General features: G+C 42.6%; 1 protein-coding gene across 7 annotated transcripts in view; it reads left to right on the forward strand.

Moving 5' to 3' along the window:
• NRP1 (neuropilin 1) overlaps nucleotides 1-15,457 on the forward strand; it is a 158,049-nt gene that overhangs the window by 121,065 nt on the left and 21,527 nt on the right. For 5 of the 7 annotated variants that reach the window (XM_037986506.2, XM_008002758.3, XM_008002755.3 and 2 more), the window contains exons 9-11: nucleotides 84-415; nucleotides 6,700-6,844; nucleotides 10,997-11,101. In XM_037986506.2, the coding sequence (XP_037842434.1) occupies nucleotides 84-415; nucleotides 6,700-6,844; nucleotides 10,997-11,101 (582 nt within the window). The remainder of the gene's footprint in view (nucleotides 1-83; nucleotides 416-6,699; nucleotides 6,845-10,996; nucleotides 11,102-15,457) is intronic. The other 2 variants (XM_008002756.3, XM_008002757.3) reach the window with 1 other exon arrangement.

Here is a 15,457-nt window from a genome sequence, read left to right on the forward strand (position 1 = left end):
TATTCCATATGTTGTATTTTCTTTCTTAGCATGGAGTCGCCCAGAAAATCATTTTACATTATCTATTTCATTTCACCTCCCAGATTATCCTTGCTCCGGAATGTTGGGTATGGTGTCTGGACTTATTTCTGACTCCCAGATCACATCATCCAACCAAGGGGACAGAAACTGGATGCCTGAAAACATCCGCCTGGTAACCAGTCGCTCCGGCTGGGCACTGCCACCCGCACCTCATTCCTACGTCAATGAGTGGCTCCAAATAGACCTGGGGGAGGAGAAGATCGTGAGGGGCATCATCATTCAGGGTGGGAAGCACCGAGAGAACAAGGTGTTCATGAGAAAGTTCAAGATCGGGTACAGCAACAACGGCTCCGACTGGAAGATGATCATGGACGACAGCAAACGCAAGGCAAAGGTGAGGGCTGGGGACTGGCAGGAAGTCGTCCCTTGCGTCCTTAACTTCCATCAAGGGCCTCTGGCATTCTCCTGAGGAAGGGCTTTTTTATTTATTTATTTATTTTTTTTTTGAAACGGAGTTTTCGCTCTTGTTGCCCAGGCTGGAGTGCAATGGCGCCATCTCAGCTCACTGCAACCTCCGCCTCCCGGGTTCAAGTGATTCTCCTGCCTCAGCCTCTCGAGTAGTTGGGATTACAGGCATACGCCACCACACCAGGCTAATTTTTTGTATTTTTAGTATAGACGGGGTTTCCCCATGTTGGTCAGGTTGGTCTCGAACTCCTGACCAGGTGATCTGCCCATCTCGACCTTCCAAAGTGAAGGGCTTCTTATTTCCTTCCAGCCAGGACATCAGAGGAGGTGTGTCATGGGGTCAGTAAGACCCTTGATTCTAGGAAGACTGGAATATGGCTTGAAAAGCGATGTCTGAGATCACATGCAAAAGAATTGCATTGCTGGTCCCATTCCCTGCCTGGAGGGAAGGAGGGACAGCTCAACAGGCAGACAGGAGACAGGGAAGCCCGGGGCTGACAGCAGCTATCCAGCCAGTGCTCAGAACCCCTTGCAGACACCACTCAGTCATTTGGGTCTGCCCTTCCCCCATCTCTCACCTACCTGTAGTTTAAGTGCTTTGTTTTTTTATATACATTTTAATTATGGGCCAGGCGCGGGCGTGGTGGCTCACGCCTGTAATCCCAGCACTTTGGGAGGTTGAGTCAGGCGCATTGTCTGAGTTCAGGAGTTCGAGACCAGCCTGGACAGCACAGTGAAGCCCCGTCTCTACTAAAATACAAGAAATTAGCAGGGTGTGGTAGCATGTGCCTGCAGTCCTAGCTATTTTGGAGGCTGAAGCAGGAGAATTGCTTAAACCCGAGAGGCAGAGGTTGCAGTGAGCCAAGATCGCACCACTACACTCTAGCCTGGGCAACACAGTGAGACTCTGTCTCAAAAAAAAAAAAAAAAAATTTTAATTGTGATAAAATACACATAATATACAATTTCCCATCTTAACCTTTTTAGTGTGCAGTTCAGCAGTGTTAAGTATGTGTATATTGTGCAACCAATCTCTAGAACTTTCTCATCTTGCAAAACTGAAATTCTACACCTATTAAGCATCAACTCCCAGTCCCCCTGCCCCCAGTCTCTGGTGACCACCTCCACTTTCTGTCTCTGTGAATTCAAACCATTTTAGAGACCTCATACTGTATTTGTCTTTTTGTGATTGCTTTATGTCACTTAGGATAATGTCTTCACGGGCCATCGTTGTTGTAGCATTGTGTCAGAATTTCCATCCTTCACAAGGCTGGATAATATTCATTGTCTGTTTATACCACACTTTGTTTATCTATTCACCCACTGATGGATAGTTGAGTTCTGCCACCTTTAGCTATTGTGAATAATGCTTAAGTATATTTCTTTTCTTTTTTGAAATGGAGTCTCACTCTGTTGCCCAGGCTGGAGTGCAGTGACACAATCTCGGCTCACTGCAAGCTCCACCTCCTGGGTTTAAGTCATTCTCCTGCCTCAGCCTTCCGAGTAGCTGGGATTACAGGCGTCCGCCACCACACCAGCTAATTTTTTATATTTTTAGTAGAGACAGGGTTTCACCATGTTAGTCAGGATGATCTCAATCTCCTGACCTCATGATCCGCCCACCTCAGCCTCCCAAAGTGCTGAGATTACAGGCGTGAGTTACCGTGCCTGGCTTTAAGTATATTTCTTTACACACTGAACCCTTTTAAGATGCAGTAGGCTTTTGATAATCCAGTGAAAAGAAAAGGAAATCTCAACACAAAAATATTCCAACATTCACCAAAATGCACAGTATAATTTTTTTCAACCAAACAGATCTACCTCAGTCATTATATTTTACTTGGAGTGATGGCTAAATTTATTTGCCAGCATACAACAGCAACTTGGAAAGGATACCCTGGAGTGTGCTGGGTGGCCCAGAAGCTGGTTTAGGATTCAAATATGGACCAACCTACAGACAACCAGCAGTTTAAGTTCTGTGTGCAGTGTGGGAATTATATTCAGCAATGATATTTCTCATACCAACACAACTGACCTTTTGGTCTTAGCCTTTCCATCCCTTCTTTGGCCATGACCTACTCCTCTTGTGAAAAACAGATTTTAGCTTATTGAAGGGGATATTACCCTCACTCCCTCTCTAAGCAAGTGTGGGAATTTGGCTTAATATAGTGACTCAGGCCAGAGGCATTGCAGGCAGCAAAGAAGCCAGGCTGTGCCACCAGCTCCCACTCTCTCCAGATGTGAAGCCTCCAAGGAAACCGCCGGCTCCCACTAGCGCAGCAGGCCACTGACAGGGTTGGTGCCATCAGAAACATCTGAATCTCTCTCCCATCTCTCCCTTCCTGAACTTGTGGTTTCTAAAATATTTTCAGTGTTATATTTATCTCTCTGTGCAGCTACCTTTTTTCTTGTCTCCAGTTCATTTTCCCCTTTTGTGCCTTGTTTGGGGGGAAGTAAAAGTAAAAAAAAAAAAAATCAGAAACTGGAGTTCCCTTCTGAGTGGATCTTTTCTGAGAAGCAGTGAGCTCTGACTGCATCAGAAAGTGTGAATATGCTGCAAATCAACAACTTCCTGCTGCTGGCGACGGCGGCGTGTGCTGGTGTGACATGTTCTTCAACACTAGGGCTCTGAGAGAGAAAGAAAACAAGTCACCATATGCTTTTGATAGGATGCATCACGTGCTTCCCTGTCTCTATAGAATTCATGCGTCTGCAACCAGATCTAAAGCTATCACTCTTCTGTAGTAAATCCAGCACTGAATTCCATGAGAAGCCAACACACATCTTTCAACTTTCACAAAACACTCAATTCAAGATTGGTTGAACGTGTTGGGGTTTATCTCTAAAATATGATTCTATCCATCATTATCATCTTCCTATGATATTGAAAACCATAAAAGCTTCTTCGTTGTTTATATACAGCCTAATCTATGATTCCTTAACACACCCTTCCAGTGAAATAAAATCTCTAAGACAAAAAAAAGAAACGGGTGAAAATCTTCCATTTTAGAGTGGCACATGGTTTTTAATTATATGAAGATTTTTAAAACATGCTATATTTAATTTTACAAGTGAAGGCTACCTCTTAAGATGCCAAGTACCTTTTATGTAAAAGTAAAATGAACACTCTGTTTTGTGAAATCCACAGCACTTGGATGGATTTAAATTTTCAATGCCCGTTCCTCACTCTCTACCCCAAAAATAGTGTGTAATGGGCAAGCTATATCAGAATCTTTGCATTAACTAGACTTTTTAGCAACAGAGAGAAGGTCCAAGCACCCTAAGTCCTCATCTTCTAAAACACAATTAGCAACAGAACACAAAGAATTCATAAGTAAGTTTATTATATCAGTTAGCCTAGTTCCATATGGGTTTTCATTACTAATATTCTTCCCAGCTCAGCACTGACAGCTTTTATAATGTATTTACGTTGTGTTAATTCTTTGCTCAAGTTAAAATGAAGAGATGAGCCTGGGATTCCATAGATATAAATGCTTTTCTCCTATGATCTTTGGAGGTATGTTAACATAGACAGAACTTGCATATGTAGTAATGGTATTTTCATTATAATTAGTATCTTACTGACAACAACTTAATTGGGCCTAACAATAATATGTGTCAGAGTCTCAATTACTGGCAGCAATTGCAGTTCTATAAAGAGTGCAGAACCCTGATAGTGAATTTACTTTTGATAAAAAAAAAAAAAGAAAGCAATTTTAATTGGAAGAGGCGGGCCTATATTAGCAATGCATTTTTAAACTCCTAGAGGCTTTTCTGAGTTGGAAAAGGCCAATTAATTTACTTCTAGAACTCAGAAACCCGCTGATTCTGTTGCAACCTACCCAATCTGTCTTCACTGACATGCTTCCACTGTTTTGTTATGACATTTCCACCACTGAACAAGCACATATTAGGCTGATTTTTGATGTCTTGACACAGCTACTGGGCATGGCTCCACTCCTGACTGGCATGGCCTGGGGCCGGCCAGCCACTCCATCTGATCTACCAGGTCTACTCATCCAATTTGCATCAGATTAAAGACAAATTAATGAAACTAAATGTGTGGCCTTGGGCATAGATGTTTCTTGGGCCATGGTGTTTTCACCTATTAAAATCAGGAGACTGGGCCGGCTCGGCGGCTCACGTCTATAATCCCAGCACTTTGGGAGGCTGAGGTGGGCATATCACCTGAGGTCAGGAGTTCGAGACCAGCCTGGCCAACATGGTGAAACCCTGTCTCTACTTAAAATACAAAAATTAGCCAGGCATGGTGGCGGGTGCCTGTAATCCCAGCTACTCTGGAGGCTGAGGCAAGATAATTGCTTGAAGGTTATCTTTAAGGTTGCAGTGAGGCAGAAGCAGTGAGCTGAGGGCAGAGGCTGCAGTGAGCTGAGATCGCACCACTGCACTCCAACCTTGGTGACAGAGCGAGACTCTGTCTCTAAAAAAATAAATAAATGAATGAGGAGACTGGACTAGATGGTTTGTAAGGGCAGAGGCATCATCGTGGTGTGGTTAAGGGCGCCAGTTAAGACCACCTAGATTTGAGTCCTGGCTCTGCCACTTGCTGTGTGTATGGCCATGGGCCAATGACTTGACAACTCTGTGCCTCAGTTTCCTTGTCTGTAAAAGGACCATAATATAGAATTTACCTCATGGAGAATTTACCTTCATTTGGAAAATTAAATGTAACATGTTTTTAAAATCTCTGAATAGTTAAAAAATACGTGGCCAGGCATGGTGGTTCATGCCTATAATCCCAGTACTTTGGGAGGACAAGGCAGGCAGATCACTTGAGGTCAGGAGTTCAAAACCAGCTTGGCCAACATGGTGAAACCCCATCTCTACTAAAAATACAAAAATTAGTTGGACATATTAGTGTGCACCTGCAATCCCAGCTACTTGGGAGGCTGAGACAGGAGAATCACTTGCTCACGAGAAGCACAGGTTGCAGAGAGTCAAGATCATGCCACTGCACTCCAGCCTGGGTGACAGGGCAAGACTCTGTCTCAAGAAAAAAAAAAAAGTGCTGCTCTAAAATGGACCATTTTATCAGTTTTCTTTTTCACGTTAGAGATTTTTTTCAGTGGAAAGGTGTGTTAGGAATCATAGATTAGGTTCTATAGAAACAACTGAGAAACTTTTATGGTTTTTCAATATTATAGGAAGATGACACAATGAGTTGTTCTGAGGATTAAATAAGTACATAGATTTTAAGCAGTTAGAACAACGCCTTACTCTATCAAACATCATGCAATGCTAGATATCTAAAAGGACATTCCTTATGATGAGACAGTTTTCTTTTCCTCCTCCCGCTCTGCCTTCTCCCATTTGGAATGGGATTAAGAATTATGCTGGAGAAGAGGATACAAGGAGGCTCATCCATTTCTTGAAAAGGAAAACAGGGCTAGTCGTTGCTCCATCTTCTCAGAATTCCAGAAAGGATTTTGATCTATTTGGGCATGTGAAAAGGAAACTAAGTCAGTAGCAGCACTGGCAGTGGGTGGCCAAGCTCCTGAAAACTGTCACAGGGACTTCAAGCTAGGAACACACTTCAAAAGAGGTGCCAACTCATGCCAGGAGCAGTGGCTCACACCTGTAATCCCAGCACTTGGAGAGGCCAAGCCAGGAGAATCTCTTGCAGCCAGGAGTTTGAGACCAGCATGGGCAACATGGTGAGACCCTGTCTCCACAAAAAATTAGCTGGGCATGGTGGTGCACGCCTGTAATCCCAGCACTTTGGGAGGCTGAGGCAAGTGGATCACTTGAGCCCCTAAGTTTAAGACCAGCCTGGGCAACATGGTGAAACCCCATCTCTGCAAAAAATGCAAAAGTTAGCTAGGCATGGTGGTGGGTGCCTGTAGTCCCAGCTACTCAGGAGGCTGAGGTGGGAGGATCACTGAGCCCAGGGAGGGTGAGACTGAAGAGAGGTGCAATTGCACCATTGCACTCCACCCTGGGCGACAGAGTGAGACTCCATCTCAAAAAATAATGATAATGAATAAATAAACAAATGCCATCTGTCACTTCTTAGAGAAGCTTTCATTGTTGTTTCCTTTCTCATTTATGAAAGAGATGTCCACCATTTACAAAGTGGTAGAATGAAGCCTTTTTCTCTGGCCTATTCAGAGTCCTGGTGGAGGGAAGAAACAGTTGCTGAAGGGGAGCACTTTTTTTTCCTTAATGCCCTGTGTTTTTCATGCTTCACAGTCTTTTGAGGGCAACAACAACTATGACACACCTGAGCTGCGGACTTTTCCAGCTCTCTCCACGCGATTCATCAGGATCTACCCCGAGAGAGCCACTCATGGCGGACTGGGGCTCCGAATGGAGCTGCTGGGCTGTGAAGTGGAAGGTAATTATGATCTCCAGAGTTACTTCTCTTTCCTTTTTAAATTTCCTCTTCCATGCATTTATGTCCCTGATGGCGCCTTTGCAAATTGCCTACCCTTTTCCCTTTACCCTTTTCTCCATATCTCGGTGCCTGCCCATCAGTGAGGCTCAAAGCTCTGACAGGTGTCACGAGGCAGCACCTTCACAGTCCTACTTTTGTCTTGGGTTGTTTGCATGACTCTCCTTGGATTATATGAGATTGTCTCTCTTTACTTAAAAAAAAAAGAGATAATTTATAGAGTTGAAATTCACATAACATAAAATTCACCACAACTCGGTGGCATTTAGCATATTTACAATTCAGTCGTACCAACTCCCCTCTTTCTAGTTCCAAAATATTTCCATCACTCCAGAGGAAAACCCCTTACCCAGTAAGCAGGCAACTTCCCTCAACCCCTGGCAACCACTTTTGCCTTTTAAATATTATTTAGAGGTCGATATCTGATCCAGTTTCTGTCTGCAGTGTTGATTACCAGCACATAGAAACAGAAAGCAGCCTTTGACAGACTAAGACATCAAGACATTATCCTGGATGAATATCTTAGGCTGCTGCAGAGAAACAGAACTTTACATGAGACAACGTGTCTGAAAGTAGAGTGACGTTACTGCCTACAGTTAGATTATTATATGAAGGTCATATCAAGTACAAATTCAGTGCACACGCTGACCCCATGGCTGCACTCTCTTTAAACATATAATGAATGAAATGAATGTTTTGAGTTGGTTATTGTACCGTTTAATATATGTATGCACTAGAATCCCCATCTGCCTTAGATTTGAACATAAATGAGTAACCTACACCAGTTTTTCTATCCCCATAGAGGTCTTGCTCCAGCCTAGCTTCAAGAATGACTATTGTTGGCATCCAGATGTTAATCAGCCGAGCATATATGCTCACAGTTGTTTTGAAGAATGCGTTTTAATGTCACCTTCTTGCAATTTTACAATTATTTGTGTCTTGAGCTACCAAATATAATTATATTCCTGAGCACATTAAATACCATAAAACTTTACTTATGCATGACAGAATCTTCAGCTATCAATCACCATACTCCTGAATAATTCATAGCTACTTTTTCAATGTGTTTATTTAAAAGCAGGCCATTTTCTCCCATTCTTTACTGTGTGGTTGTTTCCATATCTGTAGTCATGCCCCAGACACCTAAATTATCCAGGCACTATCAACACAGACCAAGAATGTCCATGTGCCAGGACTTTGGCAAAGGATGCCAAGAAAAAGAAGGGATGGGTGGACTCCATTCACTGCAGATGCATTCGTTCAATTCACAGAGAAACGTGGTCATCTGGAAAGGGAGTCTGCTCTCAGGATGCGAAATCTGTAGCATGGATTCTGGAAGGCGATGCTGATTTAGGAGGTGGAGTGAATGGAGGGTTGAAAAGATAGCCTGCTGGAAGTTTTGAAAGCACCCTTGCAAAAATTGTAATGAGAATGTGATGACAGTGAAAGAGATCTGACCTAACTGACTCCATCTTGCTTCTAACCTCCAAGCTATCCTTGTTCATTCCTGGGCGTAGGCCAAACTAACTTTAGGAGGAACTTGTGGTTTAACTTTGAAACAAAGACAATAACAACTCCTTCCCAAAACAAACCCCCTTCCTGCCTGGGTACTAGATTGCCTTTGCAAGGCTAACGAATTAGCCACAAAATTAGAAATTATGGTTTAGGGGAAAAAAATGAAATTGTGGTTTAGGGGTCATGCAGCTGGAGGCTGCAAAATTCTGAACCTCCCCAAATTGCTCCTGGGGATAATGTCACTGTTGTAAAATCTAAGATCAGGGCTTCAGATATTTTGCAGACCCTGTAGTTGACGGATCAGCTGGCACTACCCAGATAGATCAACTGGCTCATCCCGCCTTGTGTCCCCACCAGAAATTGACTCAACACAAGAGGACACCTTCGACTCCCTGTGATTTCATCTCAGACCTGACCAATGAGCACCTGCCACTTTCCAACCCCTGCTCACCAAATTATCCTTCAAAACCTCAACCCCAATTAATAATAGAACCCCTATCTCCCATACAGTTGTCTCTGCATGAATTAAACTCCTTCTCTATTGCAATTTCCCTGTCTTGACAAATCAGCCCTGTCTAGGCAGCAGGCAAGGAGGACTCATTGGGAAGTTAGAGCTTCCACTCTCTAGTGTCACTTCTGTAGTGAGGTAGAAATGATCGGTGAAGGGATTTGCCTACAGATGTTTCCAAGCACTCACAAAAGTGAGGACATTGCCCTGGGCCGTGTGTGAAACAAATATCTGGGGAAAGTAATGTCAAAGCTTTTTGATATGATTGGTGAAAAGAAATGCTTTTCTTCTCCCTTCAATCAGTAACAGGCCCTTATTAAATATCTACTCTGTGCCTTGTTCTAGGGGAGACACCTAAGGGAATGCAGGAGAAAGATGCAGTCCACTCCAGCCTCCCAGAGTGTCTGTCCTAGGTGCTAGCACTTATATTTAAGAAATAAAGAACCACAGGCCGGGTGCAGTGGCTCACATCTGTAATCCCAGCTACTCGTGAGGCTGAGACAGGAGAATCTCTTGAATCAGGGAAGCGGAGGTTGCAGTGAGCTGAGATCACGCCATTGCACTCCAGTCTGGGTGACAAGAGCAAAACTCCAAATCAAAAAAAGAAAAAAGAGATAAAGAACCCCAGAAGATAATATATTTTCAAATAGTAAAACTGGAACATACATATCATTCGCTTCCTCTTTATTTTCCGTTGAATCTAGTGAATCTAGCTAGCCACTACCTCAGGCCATTTATAATGCGGAACTCCTCCTTTAGAAACAGCTTGATGAATGCAGAAAAATCAGCAAAATGAATAGAGTTTTAAATACTTAAAGGTAGCACATTATCAAGAGCAAGGAGAGCGTAGGGAAGAAAGACAACTGTCTGGCTTGCCAGAGAAGATGCTACTGATTCAATGAGAGCAATACATAGAGGCCAGAATATGGGTGTATGTGTTTTACAAAAAAGTCTGGATTGCAGGCCTGAATGGCATGTATGTTATTTGCACATGGTAACTTCTTAGTTATTACTGGTGTGCGTCTTTGGGCCGTTGAAGAAGCTGAAACTTAGCTCTGTTTCTCCATGTGCCGTAACTCTGCTTGGTGTTTCAGCACCATTCAAAGAATGTCAGATTTTTACTGAGAAAGCAGCAGTTACTGACACATTCCTACTGGCCAGAAGAGAACAGCCCCCAGCCACCAACATCTTGTATGGTTCTCAGACATCACGAGAACTATCCATTATCTCAAGTCTTATAAAGTGAAATGTAATGCCAAAAACTGTAAAATATTAAACAGATTGCAAAAATGAGTAACAGGTTGAAAAAAAATAGCTGAACGAAATTTAAAGGACTTCAAAAGCAGTCTTTGATTAATGCTGGATACCTTTCAACTGCAAATTCAGAGATACAGGCATACCTGTGAACAGTGGAATGCAGTCCTATGAGAGTTCATGTAAAATGACCCCGGGATATCTGAGACAACTTCTCTCACACACCTGCCCTGGAGAGAGGGCTCACAGTTTGAGAAGCTACTTAAAGAGAAATGGAATCACTGTTTTTTGTTTGTTTGGTTTGGTTTGGTTTTAAAAAGCACTATTGCATTAAATGTGAATGTGGACTCCCTTCGGGGAAGAATTATAATATGAACTTAGCAAACTTAGTCAGTACTAAGAATATAAAAGAATTTATGACAAGTGAGTGCTCTAACACCTCGAAAATGAAAGGGAAAACATTTCAAGCAAAATCTCTATCTTCAAAGTTCTCAACTCCAGGGTCCTGAATAAATAACCAGTGAGAACTCAAGAGCTTTTCAGAAGAAGGATGTTTATGTAGATAACAATGTATAAAATGCTAAGGCAGCCAACTCTACTCAGCAGATATGAATCAAATACCAAAACAAAGCAGGCTCTGCTATTGTACATTCTGCAGAATCCAAGCATATCTAGCTCCTGAAAGAGAGGCAAACCATGCCCCTGGCCTTCTTACTGCAGATTAAAGTTTTCTGCTTAAGCGTTAGCAGATCTAACAGCCAGAGGCTTGAGAGTACGTTTCCAAGGTGTGAGATAATAATCCTTGGATCTTGTTTCAGCCCCTACAGCTGGACCGACCACTCCCAACGGGAACCCAGTGGATGAATGTGATGACGACCAGGCCAACTGCCACAGTGGAACAGGTGATGACTTCCAGCTCACAGGTGCAGAAACCATCTTCATCCCATTGCTGTACCATTTCAGTTCATGTCGTAGTTGGGACCGGCTAACGCCTGTGTGTGTGCTTATAACTCCGCATGGCAAAGAGCTGCCCAGGAATAGAAGCTGCCTTGCCAGAACACGTGCATCTTCATTTCATCATGTCATCTGGATAGACGAGTTGTTCTTAGTAGCCACAACCATCTGAAACAACAATTTGAGCCATTTTCAGAGCCGAAGGCTAGGATTATCTTAACTGAATAAGAATTTCTCCATGGCTAAATATGCTAAACTGATCCTTATTTTCAGGCCCCCCTCCCCTCATAACACATGCACTGCCCCTACATAACCACACACTTCAGAATGTTTATTTTCATTTTCTAATGAGGACAAGTTTTTTTGAGTGGATCCTTTATCCAACGAATGGATAAAATTAGGCTTATATTTGAAGCGCGGCTTTTAGGTTGGGATTTGGTAAATCATTATACATTAACATTTACAAAGGCAGAATTAGTTGCTATTTCACATCACCACCAGCCAGCAAACACATCAGCGATGTTGTGTGCTAAATGTCTCACTAATTAATCTAGAGTATTACTCTCTAATCTCCTAAAACCCTAAAAGCTAGGAAGTGACCTTCTCTTCCACTTGGAATGGCGGAGGAAGTATTAGGCAAGTGGAGAAATGGGATTACACCATTTGGAAATTGGCCGAGGCACTAGGGTTTTCACCCTGTGGTTGCAAAAGGTATCGTGGGACTTTTACTGCTCCCTGGGTCAAAATGCAGTTTCAATAGCATCTGACTTTCATTTTAGATTAAAAGTGAGCTTTTGAATGCAGGTCTGTGTTTTTACCCAGAAGGGACTCGGAGAGCCCACATAATTAATTTCCATGGGCAAAACTGAAGGCGTTACCATGTAACTTCATAATAAGGCCATGTTATTGGCTAATGCACTCGTGCAAAATCTGGAAGGAAATGTCCTACAGTGCATTTCCAATTATTTCAAAAGCTCTCCTCTGAAGGAGCGAGAGAGCTCCACACTCTGAGATGGAATAAAGAGTAAAAGAAAGAAAAGAAATTGAAAATCTATCCCAGAAATTTGGTACTATGAACTGGGTTTACATTTAAATCCCACCTCCTAAAGCTGTCTCTCTCCAAATTTCCAGAATAATCATTTACATTCATATGGCCAATAAATGTCACATTGCTATGAACTTTTGAATGCTTGTATACAAGCAGTCACAAGCCACAAAACTTAGTTTAATTAATGCAGAGGCATTTTCTGTGTAAGATGTCAAGTTCAAGTTGAAAGCTCAACCGCTGATCTAAAAAACAGAGTACTATTCCATGAACCAATTCCTCTGCAAGCTTCCCGGGGTTGCCTGTAAACATTCTGCCACAAACCTCAGGCTTTTTACAGACCCCGTCACACATCCAGAGTGAAATTTCTCATAAAAAAGGAATGATGGCAGGATCCCAGTGTACCCTTTCAATTGCCCTCTTGTGGAAGGGGTTCTTTTCTTCATAAACCCTAAAGTGGTCAGTTAATATTGATTAGAAACAAAGCCTCAGATTTACTCCTCATATCAGAACAACCAGCCTTCTCATTTTTGCATTAGTTCATGACGGAATCAATTGAAACTGAAGCCTTTGAATGAAATAGGGTGAGTATGTTAGCCTGGAGCAAATTGTGTATGGCAGCGAGTTACAAACCACAGAAAATGGGTCATTTATAGTGGAAACACTGACAACCTTTCAAAACTGTAAGGTTTTGCTTTACCTACAGCGTTTAAATTATTTCTTTGGTAGATAGAAGAAAGTTCATTCTGATTTTTTCTTTTTACATATTACCATGGCGAAAAAGAGTTATTCCCAGATCAGCATGTTTGTCTCAATAATTCCATAAATACTCTCATATATTAAGAACCGCTGAGGATGTTAATAAGGCCTGTCCCACACCTCCATCAAGAAGAAGTCATTTTAGAAGACATTTTCATGCTTCATATCCATGTATTGCAAGAAGGCAATCTTTTTCTTTTTAAAACATTTTGTACTCTACAAAACTATTTGCTATTCTTTTCTGAAAATGGATGTGCTCACATGCCATTGTTTGCAAGGGGCAAAAACCTCACCTAACCCAGACACCTTTTTATATGGAAACTACACATCTCCTATGCTCACGAGCAATTTTGCATCCTTTTTGCTAATTCTGGCACAGGCTTTGCGGTCAGGACTACAAACGTTGGATGTTTAGTGTGATGAAACCAAACCAAGAGCATTATTGCTTTAACCCTGATAGGTGGAACATGGAAATTGGGATCAATGCTGTCTTTAGGGGTTGTCTGTTCCTTTGCACAGGTGTTGATTTAATTTATTCTCCTAGGGTGACCTACCTGTATCTAGAGGGGAGAAATATTGTAGTGAAATGCTTGTTACTTAAAAACCACGCCGAATTCCAGGTGTACTCTACCAAATGCATGGAAAGGAGTAGAATGTGCTCTCCCAGACCTCCTAGCCAAGGTGAAGATGCTTCCCTGAAGTTACTCATTTGCAAATGCCTTGGAAGTCATTAGATAATACACTTGGCCTCAAAGGCACCAGTCAGCTAAATTTTACGTTGGAGCTGTGTATCCCCAACAGTGGCATTTGCTTCCCAACTTATAGCAAAACCGATTATGCATATCAGTTTTAAAAAGCAAATTTTCACCTTGAATCTTTCTCCTATAACACCATGGGGAACAGAATGCTAATGTATTCTGGCCTCCCTCCAATTCTGCCATTATAGATTCACCTTCTTAACCCATAGTACATATAATTCCTTCTTCCTAGTGCCTGCCTTGTTGAAGCCTTGCACGCATGTGACCACTCATCCAGCATATTTGCTGGGAGAACTGAGGTACCGTCACTTGGTGCTGCAGTTGATTAGCCTAGAAATCTTAAGACCATTCCAAGAGCACAATTTTATGGCTCTCTGATTCATGCTATGGAAATGTAACATGATTTCTGATCTGTGGGAACTGCCAGATAGGCCTGGCCCGAATAAAGATCATCACAAATCTTTATTGAATTATATTATTGGGAAGTGCACAATTATGGCACCCTGTAACCACCTCCAGAACTTTCCATGGTAGTCATGGGCCCACCCCATTCACTTACCCTGAATTGGTTCAATACTGTACCTGGATATAACAGGTTACTTCCAACCATAATCTGCATCATGGATAGACATAAGGAGAAACAGCTTTCTCAAGCACCTATGTAATAAATAGCAAACCACTGTTTCCCAAACTCAGTGGGTTATAAGACTCATCTGAGAAGCTTTCAAAAATACAGATTTTGGCTGGGCATGGTGGCTCACACCTGTAACACCAGCACTTTGGGAGGCCAAAGCGAGAAGATCACTCGAGGTCAGAAGTTTGAGACCAGCCTGGGCCAGATAGCGAGATCCCTATCTCCAAAAAAAAATTATATCTATCTATCTATCTATCTATCTATCTATCTATCTATCTATTTCAGCCAGGCTTGGTGGCACACACCTAGTCCTGGCTACTCAGGAAGCTGAGGCAGGAGGATCCCTTGAGCCCAAGAGTTTGAGGCTACGGTGCATGATGGCGCCACTGCACTCCAGCCTGGGTGACAGCAAGACTCTGTCTCAAAAAAAATACGGATTTCAAAGCCTTACGCCTAGAGATTCCAATTCTCATTTAGGTCTGGAGAGGACAGGTGGGTGGGAGACTGCAATTTCAACAAGCGTTCTGGTGATTCTTATGGTTGGGCAAGTTTAAGAACACTGCTTTACAACAGAAGTATAATGATGAACAGTGGGAAATGGGTGAGTGAGTAAAGAGGTGGAAGAGAAGGTGAAGCTAAGTCTCAATAGACAAGGTTACAGCCTGTCCCCTGACCAGTGAGATGCAGTAGGCCTGCACTCATTGGAAACTCACAGCACTCAGGGTGTTACTTGTTCAGTCTGTGAACAAGTTTCTCCTGTTCTTGTTCACAAGAACTGGGACTGTGAAATGTTTCTCCTGTTCTCCTTTTCCTGCTGCTTCCTGCAGTTTCTCCAAACCACATACAGGGCAGAGTATTTGTCCTTGAGGAAAGTAAACAGCTCCAGTCGCCAAACAGAGGAGGAACCCATAGCACCTTACTTTAAACCCTCAGTTTTCCAGTTTTTAAAATAGATTGTGGGGACTAGCCTTGCAACTTCCCTGAAGGCACACACCTGAAACCTTGGAAAACGATTTAAAGATTAGAGGTTGAGGTCAAGTTTAATACCCAAGTCACCAAGGAGGTGACTTTGCTTTTGCAGAGGCCTTTGCTTTTCACTGTTGCAATTGTGTGCTGTGTTTTGTCTGGG

Source organism: Chlorocebus sabaeus, chromosome 9 (genome assembly GCF_047675955.1).
Source record: "Chlorocebus sabaeus isolate Y175 chromosome 9, mChlSab1.0.hap1, whole genome shotgun sequence".
Taxonomy (NCBI): domain Eukaryota; kingdom Metazoa; phylum Chordata; class Mammalia; order Primates; family Cercopithecidae; genus Chlorocebus; species Chlorocebus sabaeus.